General features: G+C 37.2%; 2 protein-coding genes across 3 annotated transcripts in view; one reads left to right on the plus strand and one right to left on the minus strand.

Annotated features, from left to right (window-relative positions):
- The window catches only part of Ero1a (endoplasmic reticulum oxidoreductase 1 alpha), a 44,279-nt gene extending 36,844 nt beyond the window's left edge, over positions 1-7,435 (plus strand). For both annotated transcript variants that reach the window (XM_085698464.2, XM_085698465.2), the window contains 3 exons: positions 2,210-2,296; positions 2,371-2,504; positions 4,480-7,435. In XM_085698464.2, coding sequence (XP_085554590.1) covers positions 2,210-2,296; positions 2,371-2,504; positions 4,480-4,540 — 282 coding nt within the window. In that variant the 3' untranslated portion in view covers positions 4,541-7,435. The remainder of the gene's footprint in view (positions 1-2,209; positions 2,297-2,370; positions 2,505-4,479) is intronic.
- Positions 7,436-7,791: 356 nt separating this feature from the next.
- Positions 7,792-16,925, minus strand: part of Gpr137c (G protein-coupled receptor 137C) — a 63,013-nt gene continuing 53,879 nt past the window's right edge. The window contains exons 4-7 of the mRNA XM_085698466.2: positions 13,219-13,368; positions 11,746-11,871; positions 11,478-11,596; positions 7,792-10,695 (exon numbers count right to left, since the gene is read on the minus strand). Of these exons, the coding sequence (XP_085554592.2) occupies positions 10,518-10,695; positions 11,478-11,596; positions 11,746-11,871; positions 13,219-13,368 (573 nt within the window). The 3' untranslated portion in view covers positions 7,792-10,517. The remainder of the gene's footprint in view (positions 10,696-11,477; positions 11,597-11,745; positions 11,872-13,218; positions 13,369-16,925) is intronic.

Consider the following 16,925-nt stretch of genomic DNA (forward strand, 5'->3'; position numbering starts at 1 on the left):
CACCAGACCTCATTACAGATGGTTGTGAGCCACCATGTGGTTGCTGGGAATTGAACTCAGGACCTCTGGAAGAACAGTCAGTGCTCTTAACCACTGAGCCATCTCTCCAGTCCTGATCTGAGATAATTTTGGGATATATCCCAATTATTAGACATTGTGTTGTTTCTGGAAATTACAAGGATTTTCTCCTAATCTAGTTAATCTCTAGCATCTTGAGTTTACCTAGGTAGGAGATACACTATTTTATATGGTTGACTTTAATTTTACTATGTTACCTAGGTATGCTAAGCAACCATACATACTCTCTGTACCTATCATGCAAAGATTCACTCAAGAAACGCTGTGTTCAGATACTTGAATTACATTGACTCCAACAATGAACTTAGAGAAAGCAAGCATAATCTTTTACAATAGAGGCTGTGGCTTTGCAAGTCAAAAACTTTCAAGCCATTTTTACACAAGTCTGTTTTTCATTTCTTTTGGTTGTGAAAATGTAATTGATAAAAAACCCACTTTGCATTTAGTAACATTCTTTAAGTAAATTGTGTGATTCTGGCCCATCACACTTACATCCGTTTGGATGTTTAGGAGCATCTCTGTGACTACTCATTTTCTCTCTAGATTAACTTGTCTGCAGCTGTATTCTGTAGACCTTTGGAACAGATACTAATTGTCAGTAGTACCTCAGGGAGGAGTTGGGCGTTAGAAGCTAGTAGTTCTGGGCTGGTGAGAATGCTCAGTGGTGAAAGGCAGTTGCAGCCAAGCCTGGTGACCTGAGTTCAATCCCCAACTTCCTGCAAGCTGTCATCTGACTTACACATGTATATACATAAACACATGCACATACACACAGAGTGGGTGGAGGGAGTGAATAAAAATTAGTTTTGGAAAAAAATTTAAAACTACTGATAGCTTGGGATTCCACTCCTGTTTGTTTTTTGTTTTTGTTTTTGTTTTTGTTTTTGTTTTTGTTTTTGTTTTTGAAGACAGTGTTTCTCTGTGTAACAGCCCTGACTGTCCTGGAACTAGCTCTTGTAGACCAGTTTGGCCTTAGACACAGAGATCTTGCTGTTTCTGCCTCCCGAGTGCTGGGATTAAAGGCGTGCGCCACCACTGCCCAGCGGAATTTCACTCTTAAAATCAGGACAAAGTCACTTGGAGGATCTGTTATTAATTTTGACTCAAGTAAAAGAAGATGCCCTTGGTTCCCTTTTCGCCATACCTTAAGGACATAAACTGTGTTTAGATGATTGGATGCTTGATGCTTTATTACAAACAGTGTAACACCCTGATGTTAAAAACAGAAATGGAACAACATCCCAAAATCCAGCATAGTAGTAGAGGATAGGTACAGAAATGTGGGATGATATGTTTGGAGTTTCAATTATATTAGTAATGATTTCTTTTAAAATTTGGTGGTGCAGGGGCTGGAGAGGTGGCTCAGTGGTTAAGAGCATTGCCTGCTCTTCCAAAGGTCCTGAGTTCAATTCCCGGCAACCATATGGTGGCTCACATATAATGAGTTTTGGTGCCCTCTTCTGGCCTGCAGACATACATACAGACAGAATATTGTATACACAATAAATAAACAAATAAATAAATAAATAAATAAATTTTTTAGAAAAGAATTTGGTGGTGCATACATGGCTATTAATTACATTTTGTTTATCAGTACTATCAGTAGTAAAAAAAGAAAAAAGATCTGAGTGTTTCCCCTAATTCCAGGAAAGGAGAACTATAATTTAACATTATCAGAGGTCACCATCCTCCTTCCTCTCTTCCTTTCTTTTGTTAGATAACTGTCTAATCCCACAATTTCCAATATTGACATATAAACTAAATACTTAAGTGATTGTTTTTTTGTTTTTGTTTTTTGTTTGTTTTTTTTGAGGGGGGTAACATGGATTTGGAGTGAGATAGGGCTGCTTTCAAAATATACAGGTTGCTAGGGGAGTGAATTTAAGCCTGCTAACAGTCTGAGTCTTTTAAAGAAATTCATGAAGGGTAGATCAGAGTAGTTTTGGATTTGTGGGAAGATTCAATACTAAGAAGGACTCTGGTGTGTAGTAGAGGCTCCGTGTGCGCTGCTCTGTTTGGTGCTCTTTAGTTCACTGTCCATGGTTAGACACATGGAAAGCACACAGAAAACAATTCTTAGTTGATTACATAAGTATACAACTTACATAGAATTATGTTAAATTGTTTTCAGGAGGACTTCCGACAACATTTTAGAAATATTTCGAGAATCATGGATTGTGTTGGTTGTTTCAAGTGTCGACTGTGGGGAAAGCTCCAGGTGAGTCTTGCTTAGTCGTCTTCTTCACTCTTTGTTGAAATGTTTTCTTATTTGTTTTCTTCTTTCTGTTTTAGACTCAGGGTTTGGGCACTGCTCTGAAGATCTTGTTTTCCGAGAAACTGATAGCAAATATGCCAGAAAGTGGACCAAGTTATGAATTCCAGCTGACCCGACAGGAAATAGTCTCATTGTTTAATGCATTTGGAAGGTTAGTTTTAATGTACTGAAATTGTTTCTGCTAGCCATCTAAGTCTGATGTTAATAGGTACATTTTCAGATAAAACTAGGGATGTTCTTTTCAGTAAAATTATCTTGTTATACAATCATATGATCTGGGGCTGGAGAGATGGCTCAGTGGTTAAGAGCATTGCCTGCTCTTCCAAAAGGTCCTGAGTTCAATTCCCGGCAACCACATGGTGGCTCACAACCATATGTAATGAGGTCTGGTGCCCTCTTCTGGCCTGCAGACATACACACAGACAGAATATTGTACACATATTAAATAAATAAATAAATATTAAAAAAAACAGTCATATGATCTGATAAAATACCTTAAGAATATACACACATACGATTACTACTTCATTATTTCCATCTATTGTTTATATTCCTATTTATTGACATTTGGGTACTGTTAAATTTGTACATTTTATTGTAATTATTTTGTATGTTTGTACATACGTACATGGTATTTTGTTTTGTTCTGTTTTGAGGTGTGATCTCACTATGTAGACCAGGTTGGGCTTGAACACAGAGATCTGCCAGCCTCTATCTTCCTCCTGGGATTACAGACATGTGTCATCAGATGTAGCTTATTGTAATTATTTAAAAGCATTTTATTGGTATTATTTTTGAAGGGTATGAAAAGTTACAAATATTTCTATGAACTCAGCATCATACAGAAAGATTAGTAATTCTTCAGAAATAATTATTTTCTGTCAGATGTTTTGAGAAACAGCATGAGAAATGGAAGATACATCAACCGTTTGAAATGTGGGTGGCATTTCCTGCTGGTTCCTGTTGATTCTCGGATTGACAAACCTCTCTTCTTTCTTCAGTGCTGGGGATATAGCCCTAGCATGCTAGGCAGCATTCTCTCATCCCCTCAATTAATGTTTTTTTTTTCTTTTGTTTGTTTGTTTTTTTGAAACAGGGTTTTTCTGTAGTTTTGTAGCCTGTCCTGGGACTAGCTCTTATAGACCAAGCTGGCCTTGAACTCACAGAGATCTGCCTGCCTCTGCCTCCTGAGTGCTGGGTTTAAATGTGTGAGCCACCACTGCCCAGCTTCAATTAACATTTTTAAGGGCTGCATTTTTTTCACTTAAAAATAATATCAGCCAGGCGGGAGGCAGAGGCAGGTGGATCTCTGTGAGTTCAAGGCCAGCCTGGTCTACAAGAGCTAATTCCAGGACAGGATCCAAAGCTACAGAGAAACCCTGTCTTGAAAAACCACAAATTAAATAAAATAAAATAAATCAAATGTTTTAGGATTGAAATAATTGGTTTTAAATTATTAGGAGCTCGAGTGTACAATTTAATTGTGTGTTCTACTTTATCACAGTGGAGAGCAGAGCTGAAGTGCGTGTCAGAGGGAACATGCACAAACATAATACAGAACAGATTTTACTAAATATGAACATTGGTGAAAACATTTGGGTCAAAATTGACTTTTCTCAGTCTTTATTATAAAGATCAATAGCTTTGATTTTTGTACATTTAGTAGTAAATAAAGGTATATTATTTATTGTATTCTTATGCTTATGGATATTTAAATACTTATTTTAATGTTTCTACATTTCCATATTTATATTATGCCTGTGATACAAATAACATTATAATGTATACAAATACATTAATGAATATCTAAAATATCTAAGTATTTTGTATTTATATACTTAAGTATTACATACTAAATACTGATGTGCTTCAAATACTTTAATGTAGCTCTGGATATTTAAAATATACATCTATGTAATTTTATATGTATATATTTTAATACTTCAGTATTAAAAGTTAGCTTGTATTTTGATAATATTATCTTAGGTTTGCTTAGGATTTAAGTAGATTTATATACCTTTCAAATGATTGAAATAAACTATTTTAAACTTTTTATATGCTCTAAAAATGAAAAATCACAGAAAATTTTTGAAAGTGTTCTTAAGTGAAGTGTTTCTTGGTTGCAGGATTTCTACAAGCGTGAGAGAATTAGAGAACTTCAGGCACTTGTTGCAGAATGTTCACTGAGGAGGACAGGTTGGAACGCGCCTGTTTCTGGACATGGGAGGCCAAAGAGCTGAATCTCTCCGAGCAGCATGACTGCAGTGGCCTCTCAAGCCAAATGTTTCTATAAAGCTGCCTTTGTAAAAGGAGAAATACATTGTTTTAAGTAAATGACATTTTTAAAAATTGTGTTCATGTTTAATATTATTGTGAATAAAAGTATTTTGATAATGTACAAATTTTAGTACTAGATAAAGGTAAGATCACCAAATTCCCGTAAAATAAAAATAGGTGAATGATGTCTTTAGCCTCTCGAACTAGAGTTATATTTAAGAAGATGTGATAAAAATAAAGCTAAGGTAGCTGTGACAAGTGTTTGTAAAATTCTAAGAGGCTCACCAATAACCCATGGTCATCAGCCTAAAAACACGATGAATTTTCATTTGCCTCATTTGCAAAGAAAATACTGAATTCCCAGTTAGATTTGAATTTTAGACAAGCAACTAGTTTTCTCTTAAGTGTAAGTATGTTGTATGCAGTATTAGGGCCGTATTTATACTAAAGGTAATTAATTTGTTTTAAGTTCGGGTTTAACTGGGAGGCCTGTGTTTTCCTGGCAACCCTAAAATACACTGGTATGAAACATTCCTTTTAGAGTTATATAGCTATTTTGATTGTCCATAGGGAAGTAGAACAACTCAAAGGCACAGGAGATTTCTAAACGTTATAGAAAGATGAATAGATTATATATTTATTCTCATAATACTTCCCCTAATAGTAAATTTTGGGGAAAACTTTATTTTTATATAATTTCAGATTTACAGAAAAGTTTCAAAAACAGTACAAAAAAAATGTTTTACTCAAATTGATAGTTCACATATGTTGTGACTGCTCATCCCGTCTCACACTGGGGACTGAGTCCAGGACCTCAGGCGTGCTAGGCTAGCCCTCCACACCCCCCTCCCCTCAGCTGTGTCCTCAGGCCATGCTTTATCTTCTGTGTAGACATAGATATCCTGTTTTTTATTTATTGTTTGAGAACTAGTCATGGACATCATGTGTTAATCCAAAATACTTCCATGTGATGTGCAGTTATTTCCTAAAAATGATATTTTTTTGTTTTTATAGGGAAATACCAAACCTTACAAATCTTCGCTAAACTAGTAGAAGCCTTAAAATAAATATATCATGTCCTAATCACCTAAAGTTTGAGTGTTGTTGCCTTTTTTGACCCATGTAATCAAAAGATATATAATTCATGCTTTTAATACATGAAACTGATTTCTTTTGCCTCCATAAAATGGAACTATAATTTTGATAGGTTTTCATTAGTGGAAGCTTTTCATTGAGAACAATATTTGAAGTGGCTTAAGAATTTACATCACATAGCAATTATAAATACTGTATACCTCAAAATTATGCCCCTTTTATATCATATATAATGTCTGACCAGTTAGGATAGGTTGAGATGTCTCTTAAGAGAAGCAAGATTTATATATGTATGGTTAGAATGTCACTTTACACTGCTTGTATCTTCTCTGTCTCTGAGACTTGGTTCAGTGCCAGGCATATAGTTGGTGTCTAGTATTCGTTGATTGAATGTGTAGGTATGTATTTAGTACACTTTAAATGAATGATCATATAACTATGTTTAGCAATGTGTCCTATTTCCTTTCTCATTTTTTCCCCTTTCTTTTGAATAGGGAAGCAAATGAAAGTCTATTTTCTTGGGGACTTGTAGTGCTAAGTGATCACCATATACAAGGGTATTTCATCGCCCATTCTTGTCCTTAGTGCTTCCACTTACTGCCTCCCACTTGATTTGCCCTGTGAACTCTGTCCTTCCAAATGATGTCTAACAACTTACTTCTAAGTCTACAATTAACAAGCCATTTCTTAATTTGAACTTCCTGCACTTGACCCTCTTGACAATCCCTTCCTTGAAGTCCCAGTAACTATGTATCCTTGTATAGGGTTTGTTCCTGGATGTCTTTCCTCTGGTCCCCTCATTTAACCTAAATGTCACACCTCAGACTTCTTTTTCTCAGTCACTGTGCTTCACTCTTGGGTGCTTTCCATCCAGTGATGCCCAACAGATTTTAGCTCAGACTTCTCAGTCCCTTTTCCTACTGGACTCACTTGTTATCCCATCCTCTCTTCTGAAACACACAAACCTACTGTGTGTCTGTTACTTATTTGGTTAACTTCAGAACCATTGTTCCATACAAAGCTTCCAGCTCATTCCTCTTCCTCCTGTTGTTGTCTTGAGTTCTGCTGATTTTTTTTCCCACCTTTCATTCTCTTTCATTTTTGTTACTGTTATCCAGTGAACTAACAAAGTCTGTTTCCTCATCTCTGTTGGTCCATATTACCAGATTCCGCTTTCTAGAAGCATTCACTTCTGGGCAATTTTCTGAGCTTTGTGGTGAGAGCCTTTCCTTGGTGTTCAAGCGCATCTTCTTGTCTTTGCCACTCTGTTTTGATAAAAGTGTTAAAGGTTTTCAAAAGTCCAGAGTTGGATCTTGCTCCAAACCTTGGTAGACACCATATTTGCATTGAGAAACCCAGGCTTCTTTCAAACCTGGGAAATTTCATGCATTCTTGAAATTCTCTTTGAAACTACACCTGTCCCCTCCCTGTGGTCACCACTGTAATTGCAACCTACCTCTACTGAATCACTTAATGTACTGTGTGTTTTATTTTTTTTTTTTAAGTGTCCTTTACTAGAATGTGAGCTCCTTAGGGGCAGGAAAATAAACTATTAATTTTGGCATCTCTATAGCATAGTGTTTGGCATATGAGCATTTAGTAAATGTTTGTTGAGTTAACTGCTTCACAGTGACAGCTGTACCTCACTGTCTTTGCTTACAGCAAGGATCAGTAGACTTCAGGGTGGCAATAAAGATGAAGATAATTTAACCTCCGGTGTGTCTTTGGTCGTTCATGAATGGTGTCTACTTTGGAACAAGTTTGAGGGAGGAGGCGACATCATAGGAGCTTCTTGATGAAAGGATAGCTGGGATTGTAGACTAGACGAACGAACTGTAAGATTCGCAGGAGGGAGATGTGACTATTTCGTGAGGATTTTTCTTAGCATTTGAATAAATGTCTACCTAATAACACTATCATTTAAGAACATGGTACTTTATTTCAAACAGTCAGAAATATGTGCTGTGATCCAGATGTATTCATCATTCACTAAAAGCAAATTCCATTTGTAGTGAGATTTTTGAAAGAAGGGATATTAAGAAAACACGCCTCCAAATAAAAGCACATTCATTAACAGTAGTGTTTTATTATACTTTAGTGAAACAACAAATACATTCATTGGCCACAGCTATACCTTTGCAGCCAGTTTGAAACTGACTGTATAGCTGAGAAACACCATTAAACAATAAAAAGGCTATTACGCATAAAAAAGCCACTTCAGCTATAAATTACATTGTCCATAAAACTACAGTCAGCTACAATAGGTGGTTAAGAGTTTCAAAATTAATAGCAACCTAAATGAAATAAACAATAAGGACAAATATTTTTAAGCACTGTAGAATTATACACTTAAGCAATGAATTTCGACTTTCTAATCAATGATTGTGAGGAAGGGCTGGGGTTGTCATGTGCTTCAGGGCAGGTGGACAGGAACTGTAGCCCTTTAACCTTATGAACAGCTCCCTCTGAGAACAGACTTAAAGTGCTGCTAGTGCTTTTGAATTTTTAAGCAAACGGGTAGATTTCTTCTTTGGTGATATACTGTGAGATGTATAGGAGACAAATGTTAAGAATTTAGGTGCTTTATAGGCCAGGTGTGGTGGCGCAAACCTTTAATCCCAGCACTTAGAAGGTTGAGGCGGATGATCTCTGAGTTCAAGGCCAGCTTGGTCTACACAGTGAGTTCCAGGACAGCCAGGACTACGCAGAGAGACTCTGGGGGAAAAAAAAAAAGCCTGGTCTACAAGAGCTAGTTCTAGGACAGGCTCCAAAGCTACAGAGAAACCCTGTCTCAAAAAAAAAAAAAAGAATAAAAAAAAATAAAAAATAGAATTTAGGTACTTGAATCAGTGATAAATACAACTAATATAACTAATAAATCTCAAATTCAGCATAATCAACCAGTGCAGCAAAAAGAATTGAGATTCTTTATCTGAAGAGTTTATGTAATCTTTGTTTACTTTGTCAACCAGGATGTTTGTGTAGAGAAGCTTAACTAGAAAAAATTATCAAACAAAAACAATAGAGTTAGATACCTAACATCACCAAAATAAACAACTGGTATTCTGAAAAATCGAAAAACTGAAAAGAAATCCACAGTTGTAGACTATGGTTAGGTTGTTGTCATCATAGTACCAAGGCTAACTTCTGTACTATAAAAGTTGAAATCATTTGTTACAGTAAGAACTTACAAACAAATGCTGTGTATAAGTATGCTTCTGATTGAATTTAAAATCGGTTGTTCATAAAAAGAAGAAAAGTATTTGGCTTTGTACCATCCTCTCAAAAGATAGAAAGGATTAACAATGTTTTTAAAGATTCATATATATTTTTGTGAAGTTGCTGCATTAGTTGTTAAAAAGCTGAAGGATTTTAGGTATGAGTACAAATAAGACAGTTTCTAGTCAGTAGACAGAAGAGGGCAGCTGTGTTTGCCCAGTTCCAAAGCAGCTGGTAGATCCTGTGTGGGGTCATCTTTACCTGCGTGAAACCTATGCTGCCTGTCCCCTTGGAATCTGAGGTATTCAGCATCTGCTTTCCATAGAAACACAGGTAGAAAGTGCATTTTAAAATTGTGTTGTCTTTGCCTACTGTTGTGTGTGTGTGTGGGCTTGAGTGCACTCAAGCATACTGCTTACAGTAGCATATTTAAAACAGTTTTAATGAAGTCCTACACTATCCCAGTGTTAACCTCTACACTTCCCTTGTTTGCTTATTAATCCAGTACTGGAATTGATTGGAATTAATTTAACTTGGCTTAGCCCATATACAAGGTATAAAATGTGAAAAATAAAGGCGGGATTACACATTTTATAAAGTATTGCACTTTAGCTCACTGCAAAATGTCTCATGATTTAATTTACCTGAGGACAATCATGACTCAGTAGGTGGGATTTGCTGCATCTCCTTTCAGATAAATTGAATACTTTTTGAAAACATACTGTTTTAACTGAGCACTTTTTAAAATGAACAATCCCTAAATACATCTGTAAACTTTTGTTTGTTAGTCCCAAGAAGTTCTACTGAAACCCCCTATGCAAAAGTCACTATTGCTTCTGGAAGAATCATGCTTAAACTGCTACTTACCTTAGTCATACAGAATAGCCACTTGACCAGTCCTACTCAAAGCCACAGTCTCCACTGGCTCACTGTTAAGAACACTACCAGCCAGCAGCACCATGAAGGGTTTCTACTATCACTTGTTTAAAAATAATGGAGTAATTTTCAATCAAAACTGTTTTCAAAACATGCTTTAAAAAACTGTCTTCAATGTTACATGTTTTTAAAAAGAATGATACATTTTTAAGCCTTAACTCTGTGCACTGATCACACTCTAGAGCTGCAGTTGGGTAGGATTCCATGGAGAGTACACCTCTGAATTTCTAGGTTTTGATTTTTTGTGGAAAAACTGCCTTCTGAACTGGTGTACAATAATATTCTGGTGTGAATACTCAATACTCGAGCGTGGCTTTGGGGACTGCAAAGTATCCTTTCTGAACACAGGTAAAAGTGCAAATATGCAAATGTGCGTTGTACACTCAAAAGTTAGGAGGTTCTGAGGTCATCAAGTACCTTAGCATCTAATCTCTCTTTCTCCTCCGAACTTCGAATTTCACTATGCAGAGGTCAAAACAAACAGCTGTGTTTTGAGGTTCTCCACGAAACACAGCTGGATTTCCAGATTTTGCTAGTTGCAATAGATGATGCAATGTTGATGTAGATGCTTTTAAAGATGTCGAGTACACATACACATTCATGAAAACAGTTCAAGATGCCTGCTGCGGAAAAGCCCTCAGTTCTGTGGAGTCACATAGAATCGATGATGACTCCTCATATCCAGGTTACTGCATGTGAAGAGCAAGGGAGCAGTGTCTGTCACAGGGCCATTCAGCGGCGGGGTGACTGTGTACGTGCCGCTGCCACACCCAGTCATGGTGCCATACCAGCCCAAACTTTGCGAGTTTGATAAGCTGCAAAGAAGCCAGAGAGCTGTGATTAGAAGAAGTCACACTGGCATTTTTAACATTTCCAAAGAATATATATTTAAATATGCAAAACACAGGCTTTCTACACAATTTAATGACTTCTATCGGATATCTCTGACACATATCACGGAAGAGAGAGAATGCACCTGACAGTAATAATATGCTCTATGTGCTATGCTTTGCTCCAACACATCTGTATGTATGTATGTATGTATGTACGTATGTATCCTTTTAATTCTCATCTCAAGACCACGAAACAGGTTGTGTTACCATCCTACTTCACAGATGACATACAGGACTTGTCCAGGTGAAGTTAGAGTTACTGAGAAGGGATCAAGCTGGAAGAGTCCTGTTGGTGTATGATAAGGCTTTCTTTTTGATGGTTTTGAACTATGAGGGCGCAGGAAGCCTTTTCTTTTCTGACCTGGAACCGCACCAGGAACAAGGAAGCAAATATACAGTGTGCAGCAACCCTTCCCTGCCCAATACTACATGCTTTCACTTTGACCAAGGACGGTGAGATGATATGATCCCACTTTACTCCAACACTTTTTAAGAAAGGGTGATATACTGGCTTCAGATCAGCTGACAGTTGTTTACAGAGCATGTTGTACCATATGGTTAAGCCCCAATAGGTTAAGCAGTTCATGATCATATTTATTGACATGTTCTGCCAAATCACCTGTTTAATGGGTGGTTTAAAGCGCGGAGTTGTTTTTGCAAACTATTTCAATACTAATCCAGCCTAAGGGACTAGTTACATCTACCTTCCTTCTCGTGAGCTCCCCAGTCTTGGCAAGTCGTCATCACTGTCATACCGTCTTGGATTGTCGAAAAAGAAAGCTCTGGAGCTGTAGCTGCGGCTGCTCACCATGCCAGCCGGTGCCTGTGGACACAGCGTTAGAGACCGGGTGAAGGCCGGAGACGAGAGTCTGTGAGTTTTAGTCTCAGACTTACTAAAAGCAGAAACTCAGGATAAATATTCAATGCTTTAAAAAAATGAGATTGAGCATGGGGGATATTATGATATCTTACCAGATTCTGGTTCAATCTCTGTGCCCGGAAAAACAGTACTACTGACCATGCTGGTACGTGTTCCCACAGAAAGAGGACCATTCCAAAGACGATGTAGTCACCTCCATTTCCATCTTCTCCATGAGCCTGTCCACAGAGCATGGCAGAGCAATTTTCACACTGGTTTTATATTTAAGCAATCACCTGCCACAAGTGCTTCAGGCTGGGTGAGTTAACATATATTAAGTATAATCACGAAAGTCCTGAACTTCCCTGTATTTTGTTATTTTGTGACTTCTCATGTAATGATATTTTTCCTTCAAGGAACATAACAGTACTTTTTTTTAAAAAAAATTACAACAAGACAATTAAATTTTTTTTCAATGCATTAGCTTAGAAAAATAATTTTAGTCCTTGGATAATGCAGAATGATGTCATTTGAGGCACCATAGTCTGAAGAGGGTTAGTTATAAAGGTTCACTGTTCCAGCTGCCCCACTGGCACAATAGCACCGTGAGTTAGGCCTGCAGAAAAACGAGACGTGCTAAGTAAATCAGCAAGACTGATTTTTTAAATACACTTTGGGGCTACTCTACATATTGAATTTGTTTCTCTTCCACTAGATGCCGGTAGAGGGGAAGCAGGAAAAGAAGTGAAGAGAATCTGCCACATAGAATCAAATGCGAGAAGTCCATCTCCTTAGTTAGCAAGTGACATAGTCTTCTAGAAGGCCCTGGATTCAGGGCAAAGTGAAATTGAGATATACATCTAACTGTCCAACTGCACTTTTAGAAAGGAGATGACCATGCTGAGAAGTTAAAGATGTATAGCTACAATGCTGAAAATTACAGTAAATATCCGGACACACAAAGATCTACTAATGTTCTCCACTTTGCAAGGCTGATAAAAACTGATTTAAAGAAAGTAATTCTTGTTGGGCAGTGGTGACACACGCCTTTAATCCCAGCACTTGGAAGGCAGAGGCAGGCAAATCTTTATGAGTTTGAGGCCAGCTTGGTCTACAAGAGCTAGTTCCAGGAAAGGCTCCAAAGCTACATAGAAACCCTGTCTCAAAAAAACCAAAAAAAGTAATTATTTATATATATAAATCTGAACCAAGTATTAAGAGTTATGCAGTTCTTTCATCCATATAGGACATTAGCTGTATTCACTGGCTAATGACAGACAATTACTTAGAGATATTAAAAATATCATCCTTTAAAAAGCTAAATAGTTATATAATACTTAATAAGTAAATAGGCATATGACTAACAGGTTTCTAGCACTACTATTATTTACAAAAGAAATTATTATCTTAGACTTTTTGAAGAACGATTCCAAGGTTCACATGCAAATGGGAAAATTTAAACAGTTTTACAGAGAGTGAAGACTGCATAAAACCATGACTGAGTCAAACACCAAATGTTCTTGCTAAGACTAACTTAATTATCAGGTGTATCAGCTGGAGACTGGTAATATGTGACAGATACTTACCTTATCTGAAAGATTATCCCAGCCATAATTAAATGGACTCTCTAAGGTATCCTGTGATATGGCGATCACTACCAGGTTGTAACACGCTCTGGAGGAGTAGAGAAGAACGACTACAGAGCTGACGACGACCGTCTGGCACAGAGACATGCCCTGTGGAATGAGAAGCACAGGCAAGGTGTCAGCACGTTTCTCCAGTGAGCGAGCCCTTCATCTGCATACAGCAGTCACCTCTTGCAGAGTACCTCCTAGAAAGCTGAGTGGACATCTGCTCAACTCAACTCTTGATTATTCTGCCTATAATTCCTGTTCCTGAGTTGTTTTATGTTTAATTTATGTGAGTGCTTCGGCCACTTGCCAAATGGCAGCTGAAGGAAGATTTTGTTTTGCCAGAGTTGCCTTATTCCTGCAGTAATACATGAATAGACGTAAACTGGCCAAAGATCTGAGCCATAATTGATTCTAATCAATGTAGTCTAATCAAAGTGGGATGGGGGAAATGGAAGCACTAGTCCATTTGATACACTTTTTTTTTCTGATACAAAGCAAGAATAGAAATTCAGCTCCTTGCATATTTGCTCCATTTATTAGGAACTGGATGATAGTCCTTTGAGTGACAATATACTGCTAACAATAATCCAGGTCCTCAACTATGCTTTCAAATGTGTAACAGTCTATACTATGGCTTTAACCATTTCCCCAAAGATAGAAATTCTTGTTACTTTGTGGTTTTCAACTGTATTGAGGACAAGGAAGAGGATTGTGATGGTATTGTTTGCAGGGACTCTCAACCTGGGGTCTTTGTTTTAATACAGTTGGTTTCCTTTGTAATCCTCCATATTTTACCTACGAGTTAAAAACATTATTCTAAGAGGTAAGAGCATTGCCAAAGAGATGGATGCATTTCAAGTAAACACTCAACATGGTAATTTGGAAGTTTGTGTTCAATTGTCACAAGGTTAAGGGACGATTACAAGACTTAGCACTCAAGGTTCAGGGTTGCTAAATGACCTGTAAGTCACAGAGGAGTACTCCTATAGGAGAACTCTCCTCTGATCTTTATGATATCCAAGAAGAAAAACCAGTTTAATATTATCTGGCCAGAACTTAATTCCATTTTATACGTTAATATGTTTGGTAGTCTGTTTCCCGTTTTCATTGTGATCTGAAGCTATGAAGCTCCCTGCTGGGAGGGCTCCTTGTGCGTTTCTGCTGGTTCATGATCATAAGTATTGATGAACATCTTCCTAGAATAAGGACATATAGCTAAGCAGGGCCCCTATTCAATGTTTAAACAAAGTCATATGGCCCTAGTAATATGGTACTGTTTTGCAGAGTGGGACAAAAATTAACCTGGTATAGGATTGTTTGTGGACTGTTCTGAATTCTGACTCCACGTCAGAACTGAAAGAGTAGCTCACACAGAGAAGCTGCAAGTGCAGCTCTTTGGAGTCTCTCTCTCTGAGCAGAATCCCAAGTTGAGTTCACCTGACTTCCTTCCTAAATCTCACGGCACAAGACACACTTTCTTAGGTGGGCACTTTTCATTAAATGTTCATCCCGTATGAGCCAGCGATTTTAAATACTAGAGCTTATGTCTTTAGTGAACATTTAAATTCATGTTTTCAAAGAAAGCAGAGAAGATGACTTCAGTTCATGTGGGAAACCACCCAGTGGTCACTGGGAATAAAATCTCCACTGTAGCTCAAGTGCAGAATTTAGGGACCCAACTGGAATGTCAGAAGCTAATATTTGTTTGTTTGTTGAATTAGCTAAAATTTCTTTATTAGACCTTAGTGAAGGAATGAAGCTCCACATCTGGATTATTAAGACAGCCTTCATGACCCTGATACCAATGACCAGAGGGTACACTGCTTTAAAGTTGGATGAAGGCCTATGAAGGTTATCTGTTACTTTTCTATGTTGTTGTTGTTGTTGTTTGTTTCTATATAACCTTGGCTGTCCTGGAACTCACTCTGTAGACCAGGCTGGCCTGAAACTTAGAGATTCACCTGCCTCTGCCTCCAAGTGCTGGGATTAAAGGTGTGCTCCACCATGCTCAGCCCTTTTTATGTTCTTAAAATGAGTTACTCTTTATACATGTTTATTAACTCATTGAGTATGCTTAAAAAAGGAGGGTTCTCAAACTTTTAAAATTATAATGAAAACTATTTTTAAAAATAAAGAGTTATAGTAACTAAAAATAGTTTGTATAATTTAAATACATGCCAAATTTTCCAGAAGCACATATAATGTGTGAAATTCCTATTATAATTATGGAAATTACATCAAACTTGCATTTGGGTTTTTTTCAAAATTTTATCAAGAGTTCGATTATTTCATAAAACTATAGCACTATCAATATTGTTTGATGTATGTGATAATGGAAAACACCCAACTATGCCTCTGCCAACACCCCATTCATGATTTTTTTTTTGATTTTTTGAGACAGGGTTTCTCCATATCTTTGGAACCTGTCCTGGAACTAGCTCTGTAGACCAGGCTGGCCTTGAACTCACAGAGATCCCCCTGCCTCTGCCCCCGGAGTGCTGGGATTAAAATCATGCGCCACAACCGCCTGGCCCCATTCATGATTCTTATGTCTTGAGACACATTTCTGATTATATCATGATCCCAAATTTACATATTGATATTTGTTAACTTCTTTTACTTGTTCTTTATACTTTAATTATGTGTTTGCTACATTAAATTTTTTTGTTTGTTTTTTTGTTTTTCAAGACAGGGTTTCTCTGTAGCTTTGGGAACCTGCCCTGGAACTCGCTCTTGTAGACCAGGCTGGCCTTGAACTCACAGAGATCTACCTGCCTCTGCCTCCCCAAGTGCTGGGATTAAAGGTATGCACCACCACCACCCAACCTTATAATACATTTTATTTGTATAGTAGTTAAAATATATTGATTTCAGGACAGAAGATAGTTATTAAAATATTTATTACTAGGGCCAGTGAGATGGCTCACCAGACAAATGTGCCTGTTACCAATTCTGAAGTCCTGAGTTTGATCCCCAGAACCCACATGATGGAAGGAAAGAACAGACTCTCACACCTGTCCTCTGACCTCCACATACGTGTGTACACATGCACACACACACAAAATAAGTAAATACAAGAAATTTAACAGTTTGTTCATAAAACGGTAATTGGTCCTGGCAAGCTGAGAATCATTATCATAACCGACTTCCTCCTAAGAACAGCACATATGAGAGGCAGCTGAAAAGAACTAAAAAGCAAAAAAAGATACTTGGAAAGATCTTGACAGTAGAGTTTATTTCTTGATTTAATTCAGTACATTATATCAAACCTTTGTTTGATAATGCATGAAAAGATTAAGTTTAAAAATGTAAAGATAAAAATCTACAGTAAATTTACATTTGAATTTTCTGCCTCCCCTTCAAGTTAATAAAACATCAAACTAGAATCAATCCAGAGTTTAAAAATTTATGAAAAATATAACACTATGCTCCCTGGATATTCTTAAACTCTTTGAGCTCTAGTAAAATTCCATCTTAAGCCTCCTGAATATCTGGAATTACTATATACCATGGCACCCTGCTTGGGTTAGATTATAAAGGTACATATTATTGAAGAAAAGTGTGTTAAGAAGAACAAAATAGAATGTTGTAAAAATTACCTAAGTTAGCCACCAAAGTGCAAGGTCACATATACACACACACACACACCAGAGAGACAG

The sequence above is a fragment of the Myodes glareolus genome, chromosome 12 (genome assembly GCF_982192425.1).
Source record: "Myodes glareolus chromosome 12, mMyoGla1.1, whole genome shotgun sequence".
Lineage (NCBI taxonomy): Eukaryota > Metazoa > Chordata > Mammalia > Rodentia > Cricetidae > Myodes > Myodes glareolus.